General features: G+C 39.3%; 1 protein-coding gene across 1 annotated transcript in view; it reads left to right on the top strand.

The window, feature by feature from the left end:
• Positions 1–209: 209 nt before the first annotated feature.
• Positions 210–26,503, top strand: part of LIX1 (limb and CNS expressed 1) — a 63,534-nt gene continuing 37,240 nt past the window's right edge. The window contains exons 1-2 of the mRNA XM_037801674.1: positions 210–528; positions 17,353–17,513. Coding sequence (XP_037657602.1) covers positions 447–528; positions 17,353–17,513 — 243 coding nt within the window. The 5' untranslated portion in view covers positions 210–446. The remainder of the gene's footprint in view (positions 529–17,352; positions 17,514–26,503) is intronic.

The raw sequence follows: 26,503 nt of genomic DNA, 5'->3' as shown, positions 1-26,503 counted from the left end.
TGATTCTGAGTTCCTTGAGAAATAGCCTTCTTGACCCCATACTACTGGGGGCAGAACAGTGAAGATGGAGGGTCTAAAGAAATACCCAAGTCAGAAAGCTGCACACCATTCAGGCAAAATCTGGTTGGAGAGGAAAGCTGTTCCCATGATTAGCTAGCTTCCCAAACTAGCCAGTAGGTGGGTGTGTTTAACAGAAGGAAGAAATGGGAGCCCGCCTGTCAGCCAGCCTTTATAGCTAATTAGCTCAGTGTACAACAAAGATAAGTGAGCCTGGGAGGAGGGCCCCCCGAGGGGGTCTTTAGATTCTGGGAAACTTCTGATTGGCAGATGTTAAAAGGAATTCTTTGGTAATCCAGTGCATCAATGAGCTGCACAAATTCAGTTCAGGGCTGCAAGAATTCAGGCATGAGGACACTCTGCAGCAGGCTTGCAGAGACAGATCCGAGATGGACAGAACCTTGGAATCCCTGAAACACATCATTGCCCAAGTGTTGCCTCACAGAGACCCGGCTCTGGTCTTCAAAGACTGTAAGTACTGAAGGGGAAAAGTTTTTTGACTTTTTAGGAAATAGTCCTAATATCCAGTCACATCCTGTTTAAGTACGATTTCTCTAAAATCTCTGTAGTTGTGTGCTGTGCTCTAAGTGAAATTTAACTTGTTCCTGATTTCAGTCCGAATAGTGATTTCAACTCACCTACGGGCATTAGTCATTGTGTTATTTTGTCAGTGATATTTCTTGCTGACCGTTTGGAAGTCTCTCATTCTGAAAGCTAAGACTCATCTAAGACTTAATGAACTTTTCAGATGCTTTTTAAATAAGGCAAAGCTGATTGGTATTGTGATCAAAACTAAATATTACTTGATAATAAATCAAATGATAATAAAATATGTCTACATTTGTTAACCTGTTTCAGCCTCCACAAAGTATATGCCACATCAAGTACTGTGGTTGTCTGAAAATTTTTGTTGCAAACAAAACATTAAAAATAAATAACTGCTGAGCTCTTAAATTTTTATAACAAATTATAACACTTGAGTTAAAAGGCCAATAAAAGGAGAAGCTTTCCCATCTCTGCAACACCTCCTCACCCCTGCCCAAATCCACATGGCCATGGCAAAGTTACTTCAAAATCTTTTCTTTCTAATGATTATGAAAAATAATTCAATCAAGCTTTCCAATTCTAGCAATGCTATTAAACCATTTGTCATATAACTTCGTTTCTGGAACCAATTTGATTTCCTGCTGCTGCAGAACAGACTATCTTCGCATTGTATCTTATCTACAGTGGGTTTCATGTTACAAAGGGCTTCTGAAATAGAACTTTCTATTGAACTGCCCAAAAGGTAAAATGCATATGGAGGTTTTTTTATTTCAATAGGTTACAGCTATCCTCTTTGTGAATATAGTTATGCAAATTTTTGTCTCCATCAAAACATCAGCGGTTTGAATTTTTGCTTTCTGATTGCTGAATAATGTTACTTTCCAGATGTCCTTTTAGTTTATATTTCTCATATGTGTGATGAAGAAAGAGAAATGTTAGACCATTTCATTCTATAAATTAAATTGTAACCAATCTACCCTCTAAGGCATAAAATGAAAGCCTTTTCTTTTTATTTTTTCTCTCTCTCTTTTAATATTGTCTTCCAGCATTTGTCAATAGCTATGTTGGAACTAATAAAAATTACTCCCTCCCCCAGTCTAGCCTGGAGTCTATTCAGGTTTGGCATGTTTCTTTAAGTGAAGAGGGAAGAAAGAATTCTCTATCTCTCTCTCTCTCTCTCTCTCTCTATCTCTCTCTCTCTCTCTCTCTCTCTCTCTCTACAATAGCACTGAATTTACTGGTGAAGTATAAAAGGACTCTTGGGCTTCCCCAAGCTTTGGATCAATTGTATAGGACCAGAAGTCCTAGGCTGAGGGTTTTGGATAGAGAAGACAGAAAAAGAAATAGAGGGGACATTCTACTGTGAATTTGAGAAATTTAAATCTGAAACTGCAGCCCACTTTTTAATCTGAACTAAATTCCAACAGTTGTTTACAGTTTTAAAAAGAGAATATAATAGAAAGACTGTTAAAATAAAACATACCTTAATTTCTATATCCAGAATTTTGCAGGAACTCGTTTGTATGGAAAATCAAAATATATTTCATTTATTAACGTAGAATATAAATTTGATCAGACAACCTTGCCTGCTTACCCTACAATATTAAGCTTAACCTACCACTCTGCAGTCACTTGCAGGACTTAGTAGATATGGATATTAGAATGCTGATGCTTTTCCTTCTAGCTTTGTTTAATCCAAAAAATGACTAAATGAAAGAAGCCAAATGGCAAATTTCTGTTCCCGGAGTTTTCACAGTGTTGGAAAGATCCAACCATCCATCCTCCTGGAATACGGGGGTCAGGTCTTACTTACTTTCTGGGGTGGACATCAAAAGTATGTCTGGGGGCCTCAACATGCTTTGGCAACCACTGGTGCACATGCCAGAGTGTGGCATGTGGGTCCCTTTTCTCTGGAACACCCATGAGTTGCTGCCAGCACACACCTGGTGGCAGCCTATAAAAAGCTGCCACTAGCCTGGAATAGCAGGTTCCAGGGCCCCCTGCTCAGCAACTGGTCATCCCTGGCTCCTCCCCACCTCCAGTCCACTCTTGTCCTGCCAGAAGGCAAGGGCTGAGCACTTGAGCACATCCCTGCCAATTCCTTCAGAAAAACTGCGACCTTGCTTTCCCAAAAGGTGGAAAGCCAATCCAAGAATTTTTAAACCCCAGTACAAAGGAGAAAAGTTTAAAAACTGCTTTTAGATGTTTTCTATATTACTCTTCTATAAATGTAAGGGAGGTCTTAGTGTTTTTCTCTTTACTATATGGACACACATAATTCAGAGAGTGTAAAGGATCATTTGACTAATTTGTTGCCCTCAGTTAGCTTTTTTTCCCCCCCGCAGTTAGCTTTTAATTTGTTTAAAAACAAGCAATAGTAAACTGACTTTTCTTTTCAAGTGGGTCAGGAAAAGCACCCAGAGCATTTTTTGATCTGAGAGTGATACACATGGGAATAGTTACATTCACTTCAGGAAATAAAATTCGAATGTATTTCTCAGCCAAGGAGGCCCTCCAAACGGTATTTTGCAATGCATTCAATCTGTCATTCATTTTAGACAAGGTGTTCATCTGGCAATAGTTGTGATTTTTTTTTTTTATTTTCTCTTCTGGAAGGAAATGAATTCCATAACATGGTTTCCACCCCACCCCCTTTTCCCTATTTCACGTTTCAAATTAGAAATAATAGAAGTTTTAAATAAGGTGGACTTTCCATTTAAAGTTTGCTCATCTAAGCTGACACTTAGCTGTTCTCTACTCCATAGATGTCTCATCACTGCAGCCATCAGAGGAACAAGTAGCCCTTGCAGGGAAATGTGGCATCTCTCATGTTGCCCTCCATTCCTGGCTTTGTATAATCTCCAATTTCTTTTAAACTCATAACCAAAGATGGGCTTCCCTAAAAATAGCCTGTCAGTTCTTTTGAGAGAATGTCTGTAAGCATTCTATTTATTTGCCACTGTTTGACAGTTCCTCATCTGCTTTCTCAAAAGAAATCACCACATGATTTCAAGATGGCTGTACTCTGAGATCCTAATCTGAGTTTTAACTTCTCAAATTACAAGAACATAATATACTTGTCTGCCATCTTTGTGCTCTTCCTTCATTCTACAGGACCACTTGGATGTCAAGTCCTCATAATGTGTTAGGCACTATGTTTGGAACATTTATTCTTCACAGCAAGCCAGTAATGTGGGTACTATTGTTATTTATAGGCAAGGGAACTGAGGCTCATGGAGGTTAAAGTGACTTGCCCAAGGTCACACAGCTAGTAAGTGGTAGAGCCAGGATTTAAGTTCTGTCTTCTAGTTCCTCACCTTTAGCCACTACAGGACATTGCCTCTCAGAAGTTCTACATTAACATGCCATTAGTGCTGTAATAATGGTATCTGTTGGGAAAACAGAGAAGGGAGAGAAATTTGCCCTTCTAGTGGTGTGGACGGAGTGCATTAAATAGTGACATCTGAAGAGGGCATAAAGGGTGATTAGAAGTGTGGCAGGAGTGTGGAGACGGACAGGGAATTTTTGAGGAGAGTGAATAGATAGATAGCATGTCCAAAGACAAATTGGACCATACAAGAATGATTACTTAGGGAAGGCAGAGTCAAGGCTGAGGAGGCAGGCTGGGGCCAGATCAGGAAGAGTCACGCTGAAGTGCAGGCTGCAGGGAGCCATTGGAGTTAACGGTGATCCTAGATTAGTTCTTCAAGTTTATGGCCTCATGTTGCATTGGGGAAAAGTTTATATGGACCTCTGTTGGAGGTACACTTCCTGATATGTAAGTCAAGTAGAATTGCAGCTTTTTCTCAGCAAGAATCCATTTGCCAAATGAGGGAAAAGCAAGATTTGTGAGTGTCAAACAATCCTATAGGGAGAAACCACTTTCAATGACCAAAGGCCAAAATCAAAGCAAATTTTCTTAAACAGATTGTTATAAAATTACTTTAATTGCCAGTGTAGCCCTGAGAATGAGCTGGTATCTAGCATTAACTTGCAAAGTGACATGTTAGATTTCACTAATATTTTATCCCAAATTTTACAATGAAAAAATAAGATGTAACCTTTACTAAACATTGCCCAATTGGATGAAAATATCTCACACATTTGAGGTATATTAAATCTTTCACTTGGGGCAACATTTTTCTGCATGAAAGGTTTTATTTATGTCAATCAGATAGGTGAATACCTCAAAGAAAAAAGGTGCATTTTTACCCTCTGAAAAAATTGAACCAGACTGTAGAGCTATGAAAAACATCTTAGTAGTCATGAATCTCGTTGCATGCAATGTGAGAAAGCAAAAATCCTTGACTCATTCCATGCTTTTTAGTGTATTGAAATTTATAAATTTCATGATACATTTGTAGTTTTTTTTATTTCACAGAAAGGAACGGAGTAGGAGGTAAGGGATGAAGGTACTTGGGCAGAAAAATCCCTACACATGCTGCACTGCATACCACCACATGAAGTGTGCCTGAAGGAATATGGTTAACAAAACCCTCTACTATTCACTAGCTCATTTAAAAATAACAGTTGCATCTTAATTACAATAATTTGAACTCTGATAATTTTAACATCTAAACTGTGTAGTACTCTACTGAAGCTTATTCAAATGCTAATTTACTTTATTTATTACAGGATATAATGACTTTTATTTGAATTTTTGCTAAGAGAGCAATGCAGATTTTAGTTTAGCTGTCACTGAAGTTTGAGCTCTCTTTTTCACTCCCTCTCTCTTCCCAGCAAATACACATTTGCAGTTTAAACACTAAACATCTCAACTCCAGAAGACAATTTTTCAAAACGGAAAAAAATAGGTGACTTCTTGATCTCTTAAATGACCATATCTGCCCTAATACATTTAGACAATTTTTCAAAACGGAAAAAAATAGGTGACTTTTTGATCTCTTAAATGACCATATCTGCCCTAATACATTTATTTCTTATAGATAAATAAAATGTAATAAATCAAAATAAAATATGATAGATATCCATCCTGTGGTAAAATCTAGTATTTATCATGGTCTGCTGTCTCATCTCACCATGGGTTTTGTTGGGTTTTTTTTTTAACAGTTAAGATTTGTTAGCTTGAACTCAATTTTAACAACTTCTGAAACTTGTGTGTTAAGTTACAGCCCATAATAGGATACAGCTGCCTAAGGGTGAGTTTCTAAGATACGATTTTTCTGTTTAAATGATATGGTTTTACTGATTATGTGCTACAGATTGATTTAAGAAATGTAAGACAACTTGAGAAGCCTTTCATAAAAGAATCTTCTTTATTTAATACATTTCATATTGAAGTTTTAACCCCACAGCCTCTTATTCCTCCATGTTCAAATGCCCATATAAGTTTAGTCTGTCGAGGTGGTTAAAACAATCCTATTTAAAAAGAAAAAAAGGAATCCTATTGAAAGTTTAATATTGACAAAATAGACAATTATTACACCCCCTGTAGTTCTCTGTATTCTCTCTGGTGTCCATGGAATGTCATTTGAATTGTGGTTTTGCTTCCTTTTGTTTTGTTTTGTTTTCTGCTGGGATGATGATTAGTTGATCCCTATTTCAAACTCATCCCGTCAGGCAGCTGTGGGAATCAGTCATTTAGTGACACACACCCTGCTCCAACTTCCTCCCCGTCCCCAACCCCCAAGACCCCCCGCCTTTGGCACTTAATGGTCTCTTCTATTTAGTTTACATTTCTCTCCTGTGGCTCTTCACTCTGCACTGGCTTCACTGGTGTGTTCTTTGTTCACACCTAAGTTGTAAGTCCCAGGAGGGCAGAGCTACTCCTTGCACTTCTTTCTAACATCTAAGGTGCCTCCCACAGGCCAGGCCCCCAACAGGTGCACAACAGGCATTTTTCGATTGCTGATTCCGTTGCTCTTCTCCTTCGCAAAAAGGAAAAAAAAAATTTTCACATTGTCAGTTGCTGTCCTTTAGGATGAAATAAGCTGTGCATGGACCACTCTGAGCCATCATCCCCTGACACCTTAACCACAGGCTAACTACATGCAGGGTTAGTTGACAGCCAGATGAGACAGTGGGGAGAATGGAGGAAGACGGGGCTCCAAGGGTAAGCATAGCCACCCCAGGCAGCTTCCCAGGGCACCACTTAGGATTGGCCTTGGCAGAGCAGCTCAGAACCATGCCAGCCACCACATCAGCACAGCAGCTTAGAAGGCCGGCCCTTATATTCATCTTCAGCCTCTACCCTCAGTTGTGGATTACCAAAGGGCATGCACCTTGCTCTTTAGTGCCAAACTCTGTCTGAGCCTTTTATATAGGCCCTGGTTAGCTAGCTGTGGCAAGGTCGTGAAAAACTTTCTTAGGATGGCTATTCCTAGGGAAGGTACGTTATAACCCTAAAGCCACATCTGCACAGATTGACATTTTAACTAAACAGAACTAGTCAGCAAAGCAACCAGTGTGGCTGATTCTTGATTGGTTTTCCAAAATCAGTGGTCCAGCGAAGTCTCTTAAATGCAGGGTAATGTCAGTGCCAGGGGGAACATGGTAACAATATATACTTATATAGACTTTAACCTTGTTGGTTATATAGGTTGTGTCAGATTTTTATTTCATGCAGCTTTTGTGACTGAATGGTATCATCTGACCCATGATGCACTTATAAGCCCCACATGTGAGCTTTGGCATGCTCCTGTTGCCGCTGTTTAATTCTGGAATACTTAATGACTTTTCATTTTAATTTGTCTCTGTGTGTCCCTCTTTCTCCTTCGTATTCTCTCCCCTCTCCCCCTTAAAAAAATTACCCATGCTTCCAAAGATACAGAAAATAAGTATTATTTAAATTTCCCCTCAAATGATTCACAATTCAACAATTTTAAATTCTACAAGTGAAAATTAAACCAAAAAATACGTAACTTTTTTGCATACTGTGGAGGTTCTTCTGAGAGGTTAACTTTGCACAACAACTCTCGGGATCACAATTCCCTGAGGAAAGTCTTCCCGGTGGGGGTTGGGGGTGAAAGAAGAAAAGAAAAAGCAAGCAAAAGAATGAACACAAGTCAGCTAGGTGCTGACTCAGAAGCATTACTAAAGGGGAAAGTTCCTCTGCTGGGAACAAAGCAAGACTCCAAGCTGTCTCAATCCTGCTGCGTGGCTGTGTCTACTTTTGAAAGAGTATCTACACAAAAGGAAAAGGGGCCTGAGTCCTTCAGGGTGTACCCTACACACAAGCTGTGTCTGCAAAATTCCACGAGTCTGGTCAAAACTTGGCAAAACCAGGGGAAGTTCATAAACAGCCAGACAACAGGCTCTGTTGTGCCCCCAGTTCCTCCAAGCCCAGCACAAGACCCAAAGGCACCCATTTTTCACAAGTGTTGAATCAGCATCACCTCTAGAGCTGGCCCGTTAAATTATTTGCAGGTCCTTTCCCTGTTGTTCCTCAGCAAAACTCGGAAATTACATGAGTAGGAACAAGTTGTACATGATTGAATTGCTAGAATAGAAAATGCAAATTAAATTCATTTTAAAATATCACCTGCTAAGGCTAATTTAATAAAGGTTATAGTAAAATATTACATAATATAAATCCATCTGTTCAGAGGCAGGAATCAATTTGGGAATATATTAATCATCTTGAAAGCCTCTTAATAATTTATCCTTAAGTGGTAACCTTTCAAATTTGTCTTTAATTGTTTGGGCAAGGAGATTTTTACCCAACTAGAATTTTTCCTTATGTAAGGCATAAAGAAACTGGTTGGCTTTTTTCTGGTAGATTTATAATGGACTTTTAAGATCCATTTTTGTGGGAAAATAACTGTCTTCTAAGCACAGCTTCGGTAGTTGAACTGAGCAATTAATTCTATTGTTTCTACTTTCCTGAAGCTTAAGCAGTCACTAAACATTAATTTGAAACAAAAATTAATTCCTGTCTCTCTAGCTTTAATTTTTGCTAAGGGCAGTTCTCTTGCCTTCAGTATCCCTTAGAAAGTGAAAGATTGGGGCAAAAAATTAAAAACATGTTTCCAAATTTTTGAGATGTCACATTCCATCCACTTATTTTCTGTCCATTCTGGAGCTTTGACATTACCACTGGATGATATCAAAAGAACTCTCTCTTTTTTACCTCTGAAGTCTTCATATATTTTGGAAATAAATTAAATAGCACAATGTGCTCAATTAGAGAATTTTCAGACTTGCAGGCTATTTTTAAAATGTTTAATGATATGGTTTCCAACCCAGGAACAGTTAGTTTCAAAGATGTGATACACAGACATATAATCATGCCTTTTGCTTTCTTCCTTCACCTCTAACCACAGATAACATTTAACACTGTAGTGCTTGCTATGTGTGAAGCCCTATTCTGAGTATTTTCATTTTAAGCCTTCTAACAACCCTAAGATATGGGTACTGCATTTTACAGATGAGGAAACTGAGGCATAGAGAAGAGTTGTGTCTTGCAGCTGATGAATGGTAGAGACAAAATTCAAATGCTCCAAGAGTCCATGCTTTTAATCACTAAGTAAACTACCTGCCTGTTGTTAAAAGATGGAGGAATGGGATGCATTAAGCAATGTATCATATAGGAACTAGCACTCACATTTGAGAATTCTTTTATAACATACTCTGTAATCCATGGGACTTTTAAATTCTCTGCATCTCAAACTTTCCATATGAAAACAGAGATCATGTGTCCCTTTTGGCATCTCCATAATGTCCAATATGATGTGCAAATGAAAATGGGATAATATATATTCATAACAAGTCTGAATTCATAACAAGTCTGAATTTTTATTGACATCTTTCTCTGAAGAGGCTTCAGGCTACTTCCAAGCTGCAGAAGGAGCAATCTCTTGCTTGCCTCCGCTACTACCCACTTCCACTCCTGGGTTTTCTGCCCAGGCTTCTCATAGCAATACACGCTGCCCTGGCCACACCCAAATGCACATCAGCAACCACACATTCTCTCCAAGGGACTGAGCTCAGCCTTCCTGTGGCTCCACATCTTTATGGATGGAGCCACCATAGACAGCATGGCTCCTTGGGCAAGGGCAGGGGACAAGGACCTCTGGCCTCGTGGCTTTCTCTCCCACTAGGGTAAAGCTGGAGCACCAGGAAGAGGAGGTTCATTTCTACTTACTAAGAGAAGCCAAGCTCCCTTACCCTGTCTCTCATCAAATCACATACCCTTCCAAATAGCACCCTTTCCTGTCACTCCCTTATACAGTGAATGTTTCCGTCATAATGTTTCTCTTACTCTTTTTGTCAAATGCCAGCTCCCTCCTTTGTGAACACAATTTCTCTCCCTTCCCCCACCCCCATCTACACCTCATTCCTTTGCGGTTGCTCAGCTTAAACCCTCCTCCTATGCAAATTTTCTTCTACCTTTTCAGCCCACACCTAGCCCACATCCTCATTTCCTCTTGCATTTATTTAACAATTGCTTCAAATTTTTAATCTTTACTATTGCTTTCAAATCATCTCTTTCCTACAATTTATCACACAATATTTTATTCCCTAATTATTAATACTATTATTTTTCCATATAAATCTCTGTGGGCAGAGACCTGTCTTGAACTTCTCTATTACTCTATACTGCCATTGTCAAGATTGACATATACTACTCCAGTGCCACATTCCTGGTTAAGATTATAGTGTTCTTTTCCACTGATTTCCACTCTTTTCTCAAATCCTTTCAAGAGAGCCTCAGGCAGTCAACATAAATTGATTAGAGTTGGCACTCCAACGCAAACTTCCCATCCATGTTCAGGGTTTTCTCAAGTCCTGGTTATTGTGAAAGTAAAACCAAGAGACGGAGTGGCCAGCAGTCACATTGTCTACTCTGACCAGGTTTCATCTTTCTGTACCCACTCTACCCCCTCTAGCTGGGGTGTGGCCACCACCACCACACCTGTGCTGTGTGATCACAAGTGTGGTTCATATGCGAAACCTCCTATCCAGAAGAAAGTGCTGACCCCTCCATGAATTGTATTCCCTTCACTTAACTTCCACATTTTCATTCAGTTGCACTCACACTGTTTAGATTGCATAGTTTTCTTAGATTCCAAATAAATTCAACAACTGCTTCTAGGGGAATAACCCCTGCTGGACACCAAGGAGAGAAAAATTAACCAGAGTCTCTCCCCTCTAGAATCTCACAGCCTAATGGAGAGGGAAGACACACCAAGGCAACAAGGTTAAATAACAGAAAAACATACTCTATAAGATGAGTTGTTACTGTAAGTTATTTCATTCCTCTGGCCAGAAGGAAGTCCAGCCAAGGCTGACTTGATAAATTTAGCCAGGAGTAGCACATCGATTTTGTTAGCATGGCTTACAGAAGATTAAGTGCTAAGACATGGGGCCACTAATGGAACAAGAGCTCAGTAAAAGAGATGCATGTGTACTGGAACAAGTGAGTAAGACATGATGGAGGAGGTGACATCTCCTCTGAAGTATGGGAATAAATTGGATGGCTGGAAGGGAGGGGAGGGGCAGAAAGAACATTCAAAATAGGAGAGAGAACTTGAACAAAAGCACAGATGAGAAATAAGCACCATGTGTTCAGGGACAAGTTATAAAGACTGTCCTGGCTGAAGCAAATTGAGGATTTCTGCTGGTGAGTGTCAGAAGGTGAGATAACCAAGGTGTTCCACATTTTTTGATGTCTTCATGTGTCAACTGCCTTATGTGAAAGCCTCAGTGCTGAACGTTTAATCCAAAAGGAAGTTTGAGAAAGGGGGAGATGAAAACCTTGTTTATGAGAGATTTGCTTGCCACTCTGAACACTTGGTCATGTTCAAATTCCAAAATAGAGTGAAGAAGAAAGCAGCCACAATTATGTCTATAAACTCATACAAATTGCCTTGTTGATACACGAACTATTCAAAACTGCTAAAGTGGTCTATTATTTGCATCTGAGGAAGCAATTTGTGGCAGTGGAATGGATTAAGAAGTTTGATCTGCAAAGTCAATTCAGAGTTAAGTTGCTTTCTTTACTCTCAGATGATATAAGCAGATTGAAGTCACAAAATGGAACTAGATTTCATGGTACTGTTCCTAGGATCCCCATAACAATTCTTCTTTTACTCCCTCCCACACTGGTAATAATTTTACCAGTTAAACCTCAGCTACCATGACAAAGGCAAGGCCCAAAGATGACCTAAGAATGTCAAACCCTGGACCAGAAGGGCTGCTCAGCTCCACTTGTCCTGACTCCAGTCAGCCAAATTGTTTCCCATCTGCTGTTCCTGGGTCTTTAGCTAAGGATTTGCTACAACCCTCACAACTCAGAGTCTCTCTAGATGATCGACTTATCTTGTCCGGGGTATGGATGAAGCTTTTTTCTTTTAGTGTACACTGAGACAGCGTAGATGCTTTTCAAAAGGAACTTTACTGAGAAACTTGGGGAAAATAATGCATAACCAAAAATGATGTGTTCCAGATTATGAAGTGGCTGAAATGCAGGGCACAGCCAGGCAAGCAGACCTGACCTGAGCTTTTCCTCGCACCCCTCTGCCTCTGAACCCCACTCCAAGCCCCTCGCCGGTTTTTTGTAATTTCCTCTTGTGGTCCCTCCTTGGGCATCTCTCCAGAACCCCTCCCCAGGCACACAATCCACGGGTATGGACACAATTGCTATAAACTAGAGCAAAGTTTGGCAGTGAAGACGGATCATCAGGAGGCCTGTTTACATGAACACAAGCTCATTCACTACAAGTTCAGTTCCAACCTTGAAACATGTCATATCACTTGCATGAAAAAATACAAATACTGACCTTTACTTGACTTGACTTTATCAAGAACAAGTGTAAGAAGAAAACGGTTCACAGGAAAGGGTGGGTGAAGTGATTCCTGCGGAAGGCCTCCTATGCCTCCCCTATGAACAGCGTCACAAATGGAGCACATCTTCTGAAACTTTGATGACATGCCAAATATTCATTTATTTGCTCCTACTGTGTTCCTGTAATGGAGGGCAAGACAGTTTAATTCTTCCTCCAAAAGCTTCAGCCTCCAGTAGAGATAGACAGGTGATTTCTGTTCCATCGTATTAGAGGTGTCTTGGGATGAGTGAAGAGCAGAGACTTTAGACTCAGATAAAACAAGGTTAAAAATTTCAGGTCCACAATTTAATAGTTGTGAGATTGCAATGTAAGTCTCTTTTTATTTCTCTTCTATAAAATGTGGACAATGATATTGATTTCATAAGGGGTGTTGTAAGGATTAAATGAGAAAACGCATAGGGCCCGGAATATAATTGGTATGTGATAAGGAACCTACAGCAGGGTTTCTCAAACCTTAGTTTGCATCAAATTGCCTAAGAATGTTACTAAAGGGCAGATTCTTGTTCATTAGGCCTACAGTGGAGCCCGAGATCCCTGTATTTCTAACGAGCTCCCAGGTGATATCCATCGTTCCTAAGTGACACCACACTTTAAGTAGTGAAGGCTTAGAGATTATTTTATTTTGTTTTTGTCTTTGTGTTTGAGGAGCTGATGCATGAGGTGAATCCAGAAAAATAGGTGCCACCCAAGAAGACAGTAGATGGTGGAAAGAAGGGTATTTTAGGAGGAGGAATGGAAGTACAAGGCTTGCCATGTACACAAGAGACATGTAGGTTTGAGAGGCCTGAAGGGTGGACTTGGGGAGAGAAATCTGGAATGAGAGAGAGTGGAAGGATCATAGGATCTTCTGTGGCTTGCCAAGGAGTTATTAATCCCACAGGCAATGAGGGATCTACAGAAGGATTTTAAGCAGGTGTGAGTAATTTAATCAACTATGAGATTCAGAAAGATTACCCTGGAAACGGTTGGAGAATGGGTTGGTCAGGAGGGGCATTTTTATCAGGAGGGTATTGTGCTCTACTGGGTGAAACACAATGAGTATGAACGAGTACAGTAATGGCAGTGTGGACTGAGAGGAAGTGATCGCTGGGAGACATCAAGGACATGGAGTTGATAAAACTGAGGCATTTATTAGATGAGAAAACAGGAAATTAAGTTTAAGCTTATGGCAAGGTTCCTGACTTAGATGACTGAGTCCATGGTAACATCGCTTGCTAAGTGATTCATGAGGAAGAGAAGGCTTTATGGAAAAGAAAATGAGTTGAGATAGGAAATATGTTGACTTTGTGCAAGACCCAAATGGAAATATCTGTTAACAAAGTTAGAGTTACATATCCAGAGTTCAGGAGAGCAGTTTGGGAGCTGTGGGTGTATATTATTGTAGGTGGAGTCACAGAGACATGTTCTCTCATTCATAGAGAGTAGTAAAGAGAGAAGCTAAAGAAGACAAGGACAAGGATTCTCATGTAAACTAACATAAGGGGTGAGCAGAGGGAGAGAAATCCCCAAAAGAGACTGAGGAGCAATGATTAGAGAGATGGAAACAGAATCAGGAAGAAATACTGTCCTAAAAGCCCAGGGAGATAAGAGTTTCTTGAAGAAATTGATTAGCTGTGTCAAATGCAGCTAAGAGGTCAAATAAATAAGGACTGAAAATTAGGAGTTGGTGATATTTGCCAGAGTTGTCTCAGTGGAATAATGTAGAGGGGAGCCCGATTGTGGTTGGGTGAAGAATGAATGAAAGATAAGGAAGCAGAGACAGTCAATGTATTCTTTCCACAAGCTTGGCTATAGTGGGAACATTTTAATAATTGGTATCCAGAAATAGTCCCAAGGTTGAGTTTTTCATTTGATTCCTTTCTTCTTTCCTTCCTGCCTTCCTTCATTGTCTTGAGCATGCATATAGCTGCTGGGAAGGAGTAAGTAAAGAGGAAACATTTGAAAAGAGGACATCAAAGGAAAGACTAATAGAATTATGCCCAGGAGAAGCAGCACAAATTCATTTGAGACTGGAGGAAATAAAAAGGAGCTAGTCCCTAGATGTAGGGATGGGTATCACACACTTGGTAGCGTAAATTTATTCTGTAACACAGAAGGCAGGATCATCTGCTGAGAACCAAAAGTGTCACTGCAGTTGGAAACTAAACTGTATAGTGAGGTCCCTTCTCAAACTTGGGGTTTTTCTTCAGCAGTACTTGACCCTCTGCTCACATTTTCTTTGAAATTGTCCATAAGCCTTGTTGATTCAAGGAAATAAAGGAGCATGTATTTTATAAATAAAGCATCCTCTGATAAACCAATCTTTGGAATTCCAAACAAGGCAAGCTGGCCTTCTTCCTTCTGCACTCTATTTATCTAGTTTTCCAGTCGACAAGAGGAGATAGAGATAGAAAGATGGATTATGTGTGTGCGTGTACGTATGTTGCACTTTGTAGGGATAATGACATACAAAAGACCACCACAGAAATCTTCTAAGGTTGCAAATGAAAAATCTGAAAGCTACTGTTTTTATTCATACAGAAATATTATTTAGTACATACCTTTGAACCCTTCAATCCAAATAGCTTTCATGTGCCAAAATTCTGATGTTCATTCTCCCTAGATAGTCATGAATCTCCATCTTTCTACTCCATTTCTTAGCTTTCATCATTTGACAGTGAACAAACTTAAAATTGGAGACTAATGGCCCTCCAGTTGACCACTGGCTTTGGTTCCAGGCTTCAATCTTCAGGACACCTCTGCTGAATTCTGGAGGTCAACTCCAAGTAGAAACACAACTGGCCAGCTCGTAAATCCTTGTTTTCTTGGGAGTGAGAGGGAGGTGAGGGTAGAGGGCAAAAATACAGCTTAGAAAATAAAAGTTCTAATTCTATTTTGAGTTACATCAACCAGTATAAAACATTATTTCAAATATTTTTGAATGAATGAAAAAACCTAATAACCAATTCTACACTTGACCATGTCAACATGTATTTCATTGGCTAATTCAATTATCCCCTCTGATAGTCAGAAATTTTCACAGTTTCTTTCCCAAAACACTTATATACCAAACACTGCAGTTTTTGAACATGCACAGGCCATCAGTTCCTTAGGAGTCTTGAGAATTTGCCTCAACTACTCTCTGTGAATTTGATCCGTGACTTGGAGGTGAGGTCCAGGAGCCAGGTGCTCCAGTAAACAGCTTAAAAGTTTGCAATGTTTTTTGCCTCTAAATGAAAACACTGGCACTCCTGACTCTCTGAAAAATAACAAAGCCCAGCATTTTGAAGCAGATCCAGGAATGTGTTCAGGAGAATGACAAAGGGCACAGATACCATGTTACGTAAAGAATGCTTGAAGAAACAAAGCCTGTTTAATCTATAACTTGGGGGAACATAACAGTTGTCTGTATCAGTATACTTTCATATGCAAGAGAGAGACCCCAGTTCCAAATGGCTTAGGGAAAGAGCAGATGTGTTAGTTCTAGAAAACTCAAAAGGCCGATCAAGGATCCTGGATTTGGGCACAGCTGGAACTAGGGGCTCAGAATGTGTCATCAGAACTGATTTTTTCTATCTCTTTCTCTTTGCTTTGTCTTTCTCTGTGTTGGCTTTCTTCTCAGCCAGGATTCTCCATGACAGGGGCAGTGCCTCACTTAACTCCTATCCCCCTAGCGATCCTAGTGAAAAAACGGAACCTCATCTTCCAACATTTCCAACAAAAGTCCTGGACTCACTGGCTCTAAATGGCTTAGCTTTGATTAAATCCTACCCACCCCACCCTCACCTCCCCACACAACCCCCAGAGATTTCACGGTTGAAGGAAAGGTGGCTTTTCAAGGAAAAACTTCGTGCTATTCCCACAAGAGAGAGCAATTGCCAGGCAGGCAAAATCAAAAGATATCATACACCACCTTCAACTATGTGTTGGGATCTCATGTGGGTAAGGGGGTAAACTTCTATGAGGCTCCAGAGATGAGAATTAGATCCCCTGCCTGACCCTTACAGGAAAGCAGATTTCAGCTCAGTCCCAAGAACGTCTTCAAGTTAGAACCATCAGCAGGTGAAACGGGCTGCCCTAAGACGTGCCAAGGACCAGGTCCATCCACGTGTTCAGGCACAGGCCGGAGGGGCAGCCCCCAGCAGGGCTGTGCCAAGAATTCCTGCATTAGGGCAGAGCTTTGCCTGCATGACCCATAAGTTCTCTTCTGACTCCACAATTCTATTATCCTTGTTAATTGCCACAATTCAATTTGCAGTACAGGATAAACAAACTAACCTAATTTGATCTGGAACTCCTGCAGGCTATCACAGGTCATATAATCTAAAACATATGGCTACGGCCATTACCATGTTTTCTAAAGTCATCTAACAGACCTTGTCTTTAACAAGGTTTCCATGTTATTCATTTTGCTCATGCCTTTTTCTAGCCTCCTGCTTATTCCACAGTCACCTCTCATTCTTTAGATTGGGGTAGGGAGAGCATGATATACTTTTCTTCTTTCTTCCTTTCTCCTCTTAAATCTTTTAATAAGTGAGTCCCAATTAAAATTACATTGCTTACATCTTTATCTCCCAATTTGGCTTTTACTTCACAGGTTTAAGAGTCTCTGAGAAATGGGAGAAGGGCCATGGAAAACCACAGTTCTGGAAAAATGTATTAAGGCAAATTTTCAAAGAAGGAATAATGAGTTAAAATTTTGATATTAAAATTAATTTATATAAATTTTCATAATTTGTTATGTAATGTTACAATCAGTGTAGCAAAACCTCTTAAGTCTTATTCATGAAAAAATATACCCAGTGGAGTTAGAATATTGCAAGGTTCTTTGAAAGCACTCCCGCCATACTCTGCTCTGCTTAAACTGGAACCAACATGTTTCTGAATCAAGTCAGCAAATAAAATTTTGCTTTTGTCTGGGTATGTCTACTCTTAATAACTGATAATGTTTCTTCTTTTTCAGTGACTGTGGTGTCAATGTTACAGGAATTTTGGGAAAGCAAGCAGCAGAGGGCTGTGTTCCCAAGTGAAGGTGTGGTGGTCTATGAGTCATTGCCGTCTCCTGGACCCCCCTTTGTGAGTTACGTGACCCTCCCAGGGGGAAGCTGTTTTGGCAACTTTCAGGTAAGAAGCAAACATTAATTTGTCAGTGAAAGTTAATCAGGTTCAAGTAGAGTAAACCTTTTTATAAACTGCAAACATTATGTTTTTTGGTTATAGTGTTAAAAGTTGTGCCATATTCCATTACATATACTGGAAAAATCTGTCAGATGTTCCAATTTCTTTTAAATGGAAACATTTTATTTTAGGATACTCCCTGATATGTCTTTAAGGAAAACAAATTTTATAGCACACCATTTTATTTGCCATATAGCTGCTGCTCCTTCTCTCAAAATATATTGTAATAAAAACTTAAAGAATGAGGGAATTGTGAAAAACCCCGAGCATCAGGGCAAACCTCGTCGTCTTGGTTTGCCAGCATTGCTGTAACAAAGCACCACATTCTCGTTGGCTTAGACAGCAGCCATTAGTGTCTCACATTCTGGCGGATAGAAGTCTGAAATCAAGGTGTTGGCAGGGCCGTGCTTTCTCTTAAAGGGAAGAGTCTGTTCCATGCCTCTCTCCTGGCTTCTAAGGGTAGATGGTTATCTATGGTGTCCTTTGTCTTGTGGCAGCATAGCTCAGTCTCTGCTTCCATCACATGGTCATCTCTCTGTTACTGTGTCCAAATTTTGTCTGCTTATATAGACACCCATTATACTGGATTAAGAGTCCTCATTGGATATATTGGATTAAGACCTCATCTTATTTGTTTTGTATGACTGCAGGGCATGTGAATATATCTCAATAAAATGAATTAAAAAAAAAAAAAGTTGGACAGCACTGCACTTTCCTATTTTGTCTTCGTTTTCTTCTTAATTTTCTAAAAAATAGAAAAAAAACTTTTATGATTCCAAAAGATATAAACATGCATTATAGAAAGTTAGAAAATACAAACAAGCAAAAAAGAAAAAAGTCACCATATTCTGACCACCTGAGATGACTTATGTTAATGCCTTAAAATATGTCTTGTTCTGTAAAATGGGGTTAATAACATCTTCCTTGCATGGTGTTTGGGCAAATTTAATAATTAAATAAGTGATGTAAAGAAAATACTTAGCATCACATTTAGGTACATAGAAGATACTTAATAAACATCAGTTCTCTTTGCTGTATGAAATTCTCCCAGTTATTTTTCTATTCACATATCTGTGCTTTTTTTAAAAAATCCAAATGAGATCCTACTGTATATGCTATTTTGTCACTTGCCTTTTCCAGTGAATGACTTCTACTTTTCTATGTCAATAAACACTTTTCTTTAATAAAAAAAAAAAAAAAAAAAAAAAAAGAAGACCTCATCTTAACTAACTTTTTCAAAGATCCTATTTACAAATAAATTCGCATATACAAGACTAGGGATGAGGAGTTTTTGAGGGGACACAATTCATCCCTAACACCCTGATACTCATACTTAAAGTCTACTTTCATGAAGTTTGCAATCAAATACTAATCAATCTATTACACACCCAGAGCATGAGCCAATACAAAGTGTTGAGAATCACAGGGTTGGGTTCAGGCACCTGTGCTATGCCCAAGTTCTACCTCTGACTGTATACCCTTGGGAAACTTATTTAGCTTCTAGATTTCTTCAACTTTGAAATGGGAAATTATACCCACAGGGCTGTTTGGGGGTTATAGTTATAAAGTACATACATGCAATGTGTTTTTAGTATCATATCTGGTGCAGAGTAGGTATTCCAAGTATTGTTTTCATAATTATTATAAAGACTCTTCCAGTTGGTTAAATTTTTGTTATGCTTATATATGTGATGGGGGTAAATGACAATATATTTCTAATTAAACACCTACTCACACAAAAACATTTGCCCACATTAACCATCAATTTCTGGTTATCCAGTGTGTGTAACAAATACTTATTAAATGATGAGCAAATGTCAAACACTGGGCCAAGTATTGGGGATATGGTCCTTATCCTGAGGAAATTAGTGAACAAAAACAAAATTACAGTGATTACAGAGCTATATTCGAGGGCCAATGAAAGCACAAAGGAAGGAACTTCAAAGTTTACAGTCCCTTTTTATAAGTACCCCTTTAGTGCAGTAAACTATCTCTCAATTTTCAGTAACTGACAAAGACAATTTATACCCTATGAAGACTGTGAAACTCACAAGCAATCAAACTTATCTCTTAGCTTTAACAACTAAGAAGCCCAGAGGCAAATTTCCAGTGTACCTTTCTATAGTGTAAGTCTACAGAACTTAACGTCATATGATTTTTAGGACTAACCTCATACCTGGTATTATTTTATAATTCCACCTTTCCTCTCCCTTTGGGCTTATTGCCTTATTTATTTTATCCTGTCCCCATGGCATATATGTTTTATGTTGCCCCAAATCCTTTTTGGAGAGAGAGGAAGGTATAATTTAATAAATAGACTCACAAACCTATGTCTGCCTGAGGGAAGTCAAGGAAGGATTTGCAAGAATCCTGAGCTGGCCTTGGAGGTTGAGGGTATCTTTGCCAGTCATAAAACAGGGAGAAGACATTCTGGGCATAGGGAATGGTGTGTGCAAAGGCAGGGAGCAAGAGGAAACCACAAGCACATTTGGAATTTGGGGAGCATCAAGGCATTAGTATGTGTGGCAGGAAAGCAGTAAGAGAGGATGGTTAAACATTCATATCAAACCATAATAGGCCTTCCTGCCTTGCAAAGGAGAACATTTTTTATTCTGTATAAAACTGAATTCCTGAAGGATTTGGGGCAGGAGAGTGGTACATATGCTTTAGAAAGATTACTCTGACAGTAGCATGAAGATGTTTTGCAAGTAACTGATGCTAAAAGCTAAGAGACCTGTAGGAAGGCCCATGGAGATGATCTGCATACATAAGAGGCAAAAGTGAAATGACTAAGTTAGGTGCCAGAGTTAGTGGGCAGGGAGTACAGGAGGAGGGGCAGGTATTTGGGAGATAGTGACAGAGAGAGTGGGAAGTTCCGGGCAGAGGTGTGCATTAGGCCACCGAGTGTAGGACCTGAAGCTCATGAGAGAGATTGGGGTTGGATTTCTAAATTTCTGAACTGAAGCCATGGCCACACGGTATCACACTGCCCAGGGAAAATGTTTGAAATTAGAAGATCAAGGAGTACTCATAAGAAGACTTTTTTGGGGAAAATAAAAGGAAAAGAATTTCTCCAAAATGCCTGAGAATTGGCCAGAAAGAAACAAAGAACCAGAAGAGGGGATTTAGATAAACGAAATGAAGGCATGTGATCTCTCAAGATCTCGAGACTGAGAATGCGCTGAAGGGGGGTAGTGTCAGTCACAGCAGAGACATCCAGTGAGATGTGCCCGTTGACTGTGACGAATGTTAGACCCTTGATAACCTTCAGAAGAGTAATTTCAGTGGAGAGAAAGGGCTGCATGTCACATTCCAGAAGGTTAGACGGTAAATAGGAACTTAGAAGCAGAGACAGTGTACTTCAATAAATAAGGATTTAAAGTGTTTTTCTCTTGTGCTCAGCACCACTTGGGAATATAGAAAAATTATAAGCTATAGTCCTTGCCTTCAAGTAGCTGATAGTCAAGTAAGGAGGTGGAGAGAAAGCATGTTCTGCTCAAAATTGTTATCAGTGGCTTCCAGACATCTAAGTCATAATTAAAGCCGGGAAAGCTAACTAAGCCTGGGCCACAGAATTCAAACAGTTCTCAAAAAGGCACCAAAGCTGGGCCACAATCAACAAGATGAACTTCACTGAGCATGTAAAATACTTAAAAAAGATCTCAAGGTTGAATCACCACAGTGACTTTAGCACATTCTTCAACCCCTTCTCTTAGCTAAAATGTTTTAAAATGTCCGATACATTTAAAAATAAGTAAATCTGCAATAGTGCTGGAAAACAAGAAAGGGTGCCATTGGAAGAGGTGAACTTTTAAGGCAATCTTGGAAAATAAAAGAAAGTGGAATCAAATTATTAGGTGCAAAAATGCTGCAATCTAAACGTGTACAGGAGAAATGTACTGTGAAGGTAAAGAGCAAGAGAAATTCCAGGTCCAGATGAGCAAACACAGAGGGCAGGAGGGAGCCCTGGGGTAATTTTAAAGGTAATTAAAGAACTGCTTTCAAAACAGTCTGGCCCATCCAGCAGGTCAGGTCTTTCTTCCCCCTACTCTGACCAGTGGTCAGCAATGGATTTTGACCTCTGACTACAAAAGTGAATTGCCGGAGTCGGGCAAGATGGCGGCATAGAGAGGAGTGGAAGCTAAGTAGTCCCCCGGAACAACTACAAAAAACCAGGAACAACTAGTAAATAATCCAGAATAACTGCGGGGGGACAAACGAGACCATCCATTCATCATACACCAACCTGAATTGGGAGGAATGCCCAAGAACACAGCATAAAATCTATCCAAGAAGCGCAGCATACCCAAACAGAAGAGATATGAAGAGGCCTACGCCAAGACACTTAATAATCAGATTATCAAATGTCAAAGACAAAGAGAGAATCCTGAAAGCAGCAAGAGAAAAGCAATCCATTACATACAAAGGAAGCTTAATAAGACTATGTGCAGATCTCTCAGCAGAAACCATGGAGGCAAGAAGGAAGTGGTGTGATATATTTAAGATACTGAAAGAGAAAAACCACCAACCAAGAATCCTGTATCCAGCAAAGCTGTCCTTAAAATATGAGGGAGAGCCCAAAATATTTTCTGACAAACAGACAATGAGAGACTTTGTGAACAAGACACCTGCCCTACAGGAAATACTAAAGGGAGCACTACAGAGTGATAGAAGACAGGAGTGTGTGGTTTGGAACACAATTTTGGGAGATGGTAGCACAACAATGTAAGTACACTGAACAAAGGTAACTATGAATATGGTTGAGAGAGAAAGATGGGGAGCATGTGAGACACCACAAGAAAGGAGGAAAAATAACGACTGGGACTGTGTAACTTGGTGAAATCTAGAGTATTCAACAATTGTGATAAAATGTACAAATATGTTCTTTTACGAGGGAGAACAAGCAAATGTCAACCTGCAAGGTGTTAAAAATGGGGAGGCATTGGGGGAGGGATGCAATCAGCATAAACTAGAGACTGTAACTAATAGAATCATTGTATTATGCTTCCTTTAATGTAACAAAGGTGATATACCAAGGTGAATGCAGATAAGGGGGGGGGGGTAGGGAAGGCATGTTAGACACTTGACATTGGTGGTATTGTCTGATTCTTTATTCTACTTTGATTTAAGGTTATTTTTCCTTTTGCTGCTTCCTAGCTGTCATTTTTTTTGTTTCCTCTTTCTTTTGCCTCTCTACCTTCTTTGACTCTCCCTCCTGCCTTGTGGAAGAAATGTAGATGCTCTTGCTTAGTATAAGCAGAATGTTCAATTAGGATGAACTTAAATGTTTGGAAATGAACAGGGGTGTTGGTAGCAAGATGTGAGAATAACTAACAGCACCGAATGGTGTGTGAATGAGGTGGAAAGGGGAAGCTCAGAGTCATATATGTCACCAGAAGGAAGTTGGAGGTCAAAAGATGGGAATGTATAAAACTGAATCCTATGGTGGGCAATGTCCATGATCATCTGTACAAATACTAGAAATCACTTCATGAACCAGAACAAATGTATGACAATACAATTAGAAGTTAATGATGGAGGGGCATATAGGAAAGAACTATATACCTATTACAAACTATATACTACAGTTAGTAGTATTTCAACATTTTTTCATAAACAGTAACAAATGTACTAAATCAATACTAGGAGTCAGCAATTGAGGGGGTTGGTTAGGGATAGGGGAGGTTTAGAGTTTCCTTTTCTTTTTTTCTTTTTTCATCTTTCACTTTATTTCTTGTCTGGAATAATGAAAAGTTTCTAAAAATTGAACAAAAATTAAGTGTGGTGATGGATGCACAGCTGTATGAGGGTACCCAGGGGCAAGTGATTGTACACTTTGGATCTTTGGATAATTGTATGGTATCTGAACAATCTCAATAAAAATTAAAAAAAAAAAAAAAAAAAAAAAGTGAATTGCCTCGTGGGGATGACCTTGAGTGTGGGTCAAGGAGCTGTAGAACAGAGCTCGATATAAGACCAGATAACAGAGACAAGGAAAAGGGGAAGAAAGAAGGCTCTCCTCTTATTCTGGCAATTGAGGAAGGGGTTTCCCAACCCACCTGTGCCTGCTGGACCTTTCTAGAGCATTCTAAGGTACAGTCTGCCAGTCAACACACTCTGCCTACTCATAAGGAGCTCCCATCAGGCCTCCCCTTTTAGGGGAGACTCCTGGGGAAACAGACATACGCAACCACAGAGGAAGTTCTTGCCAGCCACCTAAACTAATCCATGTCTTTGTCCATGAATGTCAAAGAAGAACTAAAGATCACCAAACATCTGAGGAAAGCCAGAAGCATAAGAGGAAGGACTAAGGCAAGCAAATAAAAGAAGAGAAATAATTCAAGCAGCAGAGTGGAAAAGAGGGTGTTACAGTGAATAGCCTCAGAAAATTTCTTTGCTAAAGAAAAGCACAAGATTTCACATTGAAATGGCCCACCAATTTCCAAGCAGGATCATAACAAAAGCATCACACAGCTTGGTGGCACCATCAGAATGGATCTTAGAGAAAGCATGCTGTTTAAAAAGAGGATCAAGGGACTTCTTTTGATACTGCATTTGTTCAGCATCCTCACTGTTTTTTAACCTAGACGGAATATACATATATTTAGGAGGGCTTTGGAGGAGCTTGTAGAATAGGAGCAAAAACTGGCACAGTCAACCAAACCAGAAACTGTTTCTTTAAAAAGATAAATAAGGAAGAAAAATCTTTGGCAATTCAGATTAAAAAAAAAACAAAACAAGACATACAGACAGTAAGAATGAGAGAGGGGATGCAATCATAGGAGTGTAATACACAAATACTACATAAATCATTAAATTAAAAATATGAAAATAGAAGATACAGAAGATTTTCCAGGAAATCTCTGTTATCTTTGCAACTCCTCTAAAATCATTTCAAAATAAAAATAAAAAGGCTTCAATGGCTCCCTGTTTCCTTCTTCTTGAACTTTGGCAATAAAGACTACAACTGGCCTCAACCTTTCCTTCCAGCCTTATTTACCCAAATCTGCCTTGAACACTCGATACTTCAGTTCCTCATCCACACCTTGACCTCTTCTAACCATCCCCCACACACACTGTGGACTACTCTTGAAGTACCCTTGCCACATTCCCTTTATGTCTAAACTCTACCCATCTTGCAAGATGCCACTCAAATGCCACATTCTCCCTGAATTTTCCTCGATCCTCTATGTTAGAAATATTGACCTCCTCTGATTTCCCAAAGCAGTGATCTCTGTTTCCATTTTGGCACTTAATGTTTTACACCTTATGCTAAAGTTACGTATTCTGTCTTACTTGTTCTGTCTCTGTAATAAAATGTTAAGTCCCTCAAGGTCAGGGTCTGTATCTTTATGTCCCACATGACTCCAAGCACTGTGCTTTGCATAGAGTAAATGCTTAACAAATTCTTTTGTATGAATAGCTAAATGAATGTATAACAAATCCCATGACCAAAAGAAATTAATATTTGTCTGTTCTTGTTTATAAACAACTATAAAAGCTATGATATTTCACCTAACTCAAAATGGGGAGCTAGGAAGGAAAATTCAGTAATATTAACATCAGCTAATGTTCATACCTGTAGTTCAAGTTTTGAAAGCAGATAAATTGGAAAGTATAGATTAAATAGACCTCTATAGTTCTCTTTGGATTTAATTGATGCCTAGTAACTTCCCCCCACCTTACCCCCATGACCACAAATAACCAAGATTTGGCCATACTCATACCCAGGCATGTGTTATATGTGTTCATGTGTAATAAATACACTCATTATAATTGATCTAGGATATTATGCACTCGAATGATGAGTGAATGGATGTAGAAGACACAAATCTAAGAGATTCTGGTGTTCCTGTTTTTGTTTTTGCTACCTTGAAAATTATGAATCTCCCAATCATCTCATAAATTTTTAATCAAAACGATAGGATTTGTCTTAAGTAGTACATTTAACATCCTCCTCATGGTCTTTAAAAACTAAAAAACAAAATTATAAAACTGAACTCTTCAGCTGGGAGAACTCTAGGTGATTTCTCTGATCATATCAGGGTCTCCTTTTCCTTATGTTTAAATCATTATATTTTAAAGTTCTCAAGAGGATTGTTAACATCCTTGCTCAAGAAGATCCAGAATTTCCTGAGTCAGATATGTTTCAAAAATGTGTTGTGGTGATCAGCTGCCAAACCTGGCTCCTTAACCTATTTGACTCTCCAAATGATGATTTGAGAAAGGAAAAGAAACAAAAAAGAAATGCGGTCCTAAAGCATTGTCCTTAAACTTTGTCAGTTCAGAAACCATCTTAAATGCTCTTTTCACCATATAATATTTCATCATGTTTTTGCTAGCAGTTGGCCTATAACAGCCTACGTGCTCATTCCTGCAATGCTTTTCACATAATCAAATGTCACCCCTGTGCATTGCAAATCATTTCATGATGGATCATTAATGCCAAGAGCATGTGCTGAGACATGGAGAGACCATTATGCCAGCGGTAGCCTTACTGAGCCATGGACGTCACCTCCAGTGGTGCCAAGTAATTGAAAATACTTGAGGTAGCATATGAGACTGGACTGCGGGATTAATCCCTCTGGTTCAGGCAGTTTCACGAAAGCTAAAAGAGATTACATTCATTCATTCTTTAGAAAAATGGTATTCAGACTGAGCTCTAGTTTTCTGATTAATCAAAGGAAAGCAGTCAAAAGGCTCTGGTGGACACAAACCACAGGTTTTTATGCAAAGAAGCCTCCCACTGAAGGAAATGGGAGGCTTGTGCCCATGAAGACTAATTAAAGAATTTTCAGTTAGTCTTGACACCGCAGCCCACAAAAAACAGCGACAGCAGCTGTAACTTTAACTTTAAACCATGCCTTCATCAATTATTATAGTATAGAAAAAGAGAGGTGAAAATATAACTTCATTTTTATATTTCTGAACAATAA

Source organism: Choloepus didactylus, chromosome 13, assembly GCF_015220235.1.
Source record: "Choloepus didactylus isolate mChoDid1 chromosome 13, mChoDid1.pri, whole genome shotgun sequence".
NCBI classification, from domain to species: Eukaryota; Metazoa; Chordata; class Mammalia; order Pilosa; family Megalonychidae; genus Choloepus; species Choloepus didactylus.
This window is presented reverse-complemented; position numbering and strand designations above follow the sequence as displayed.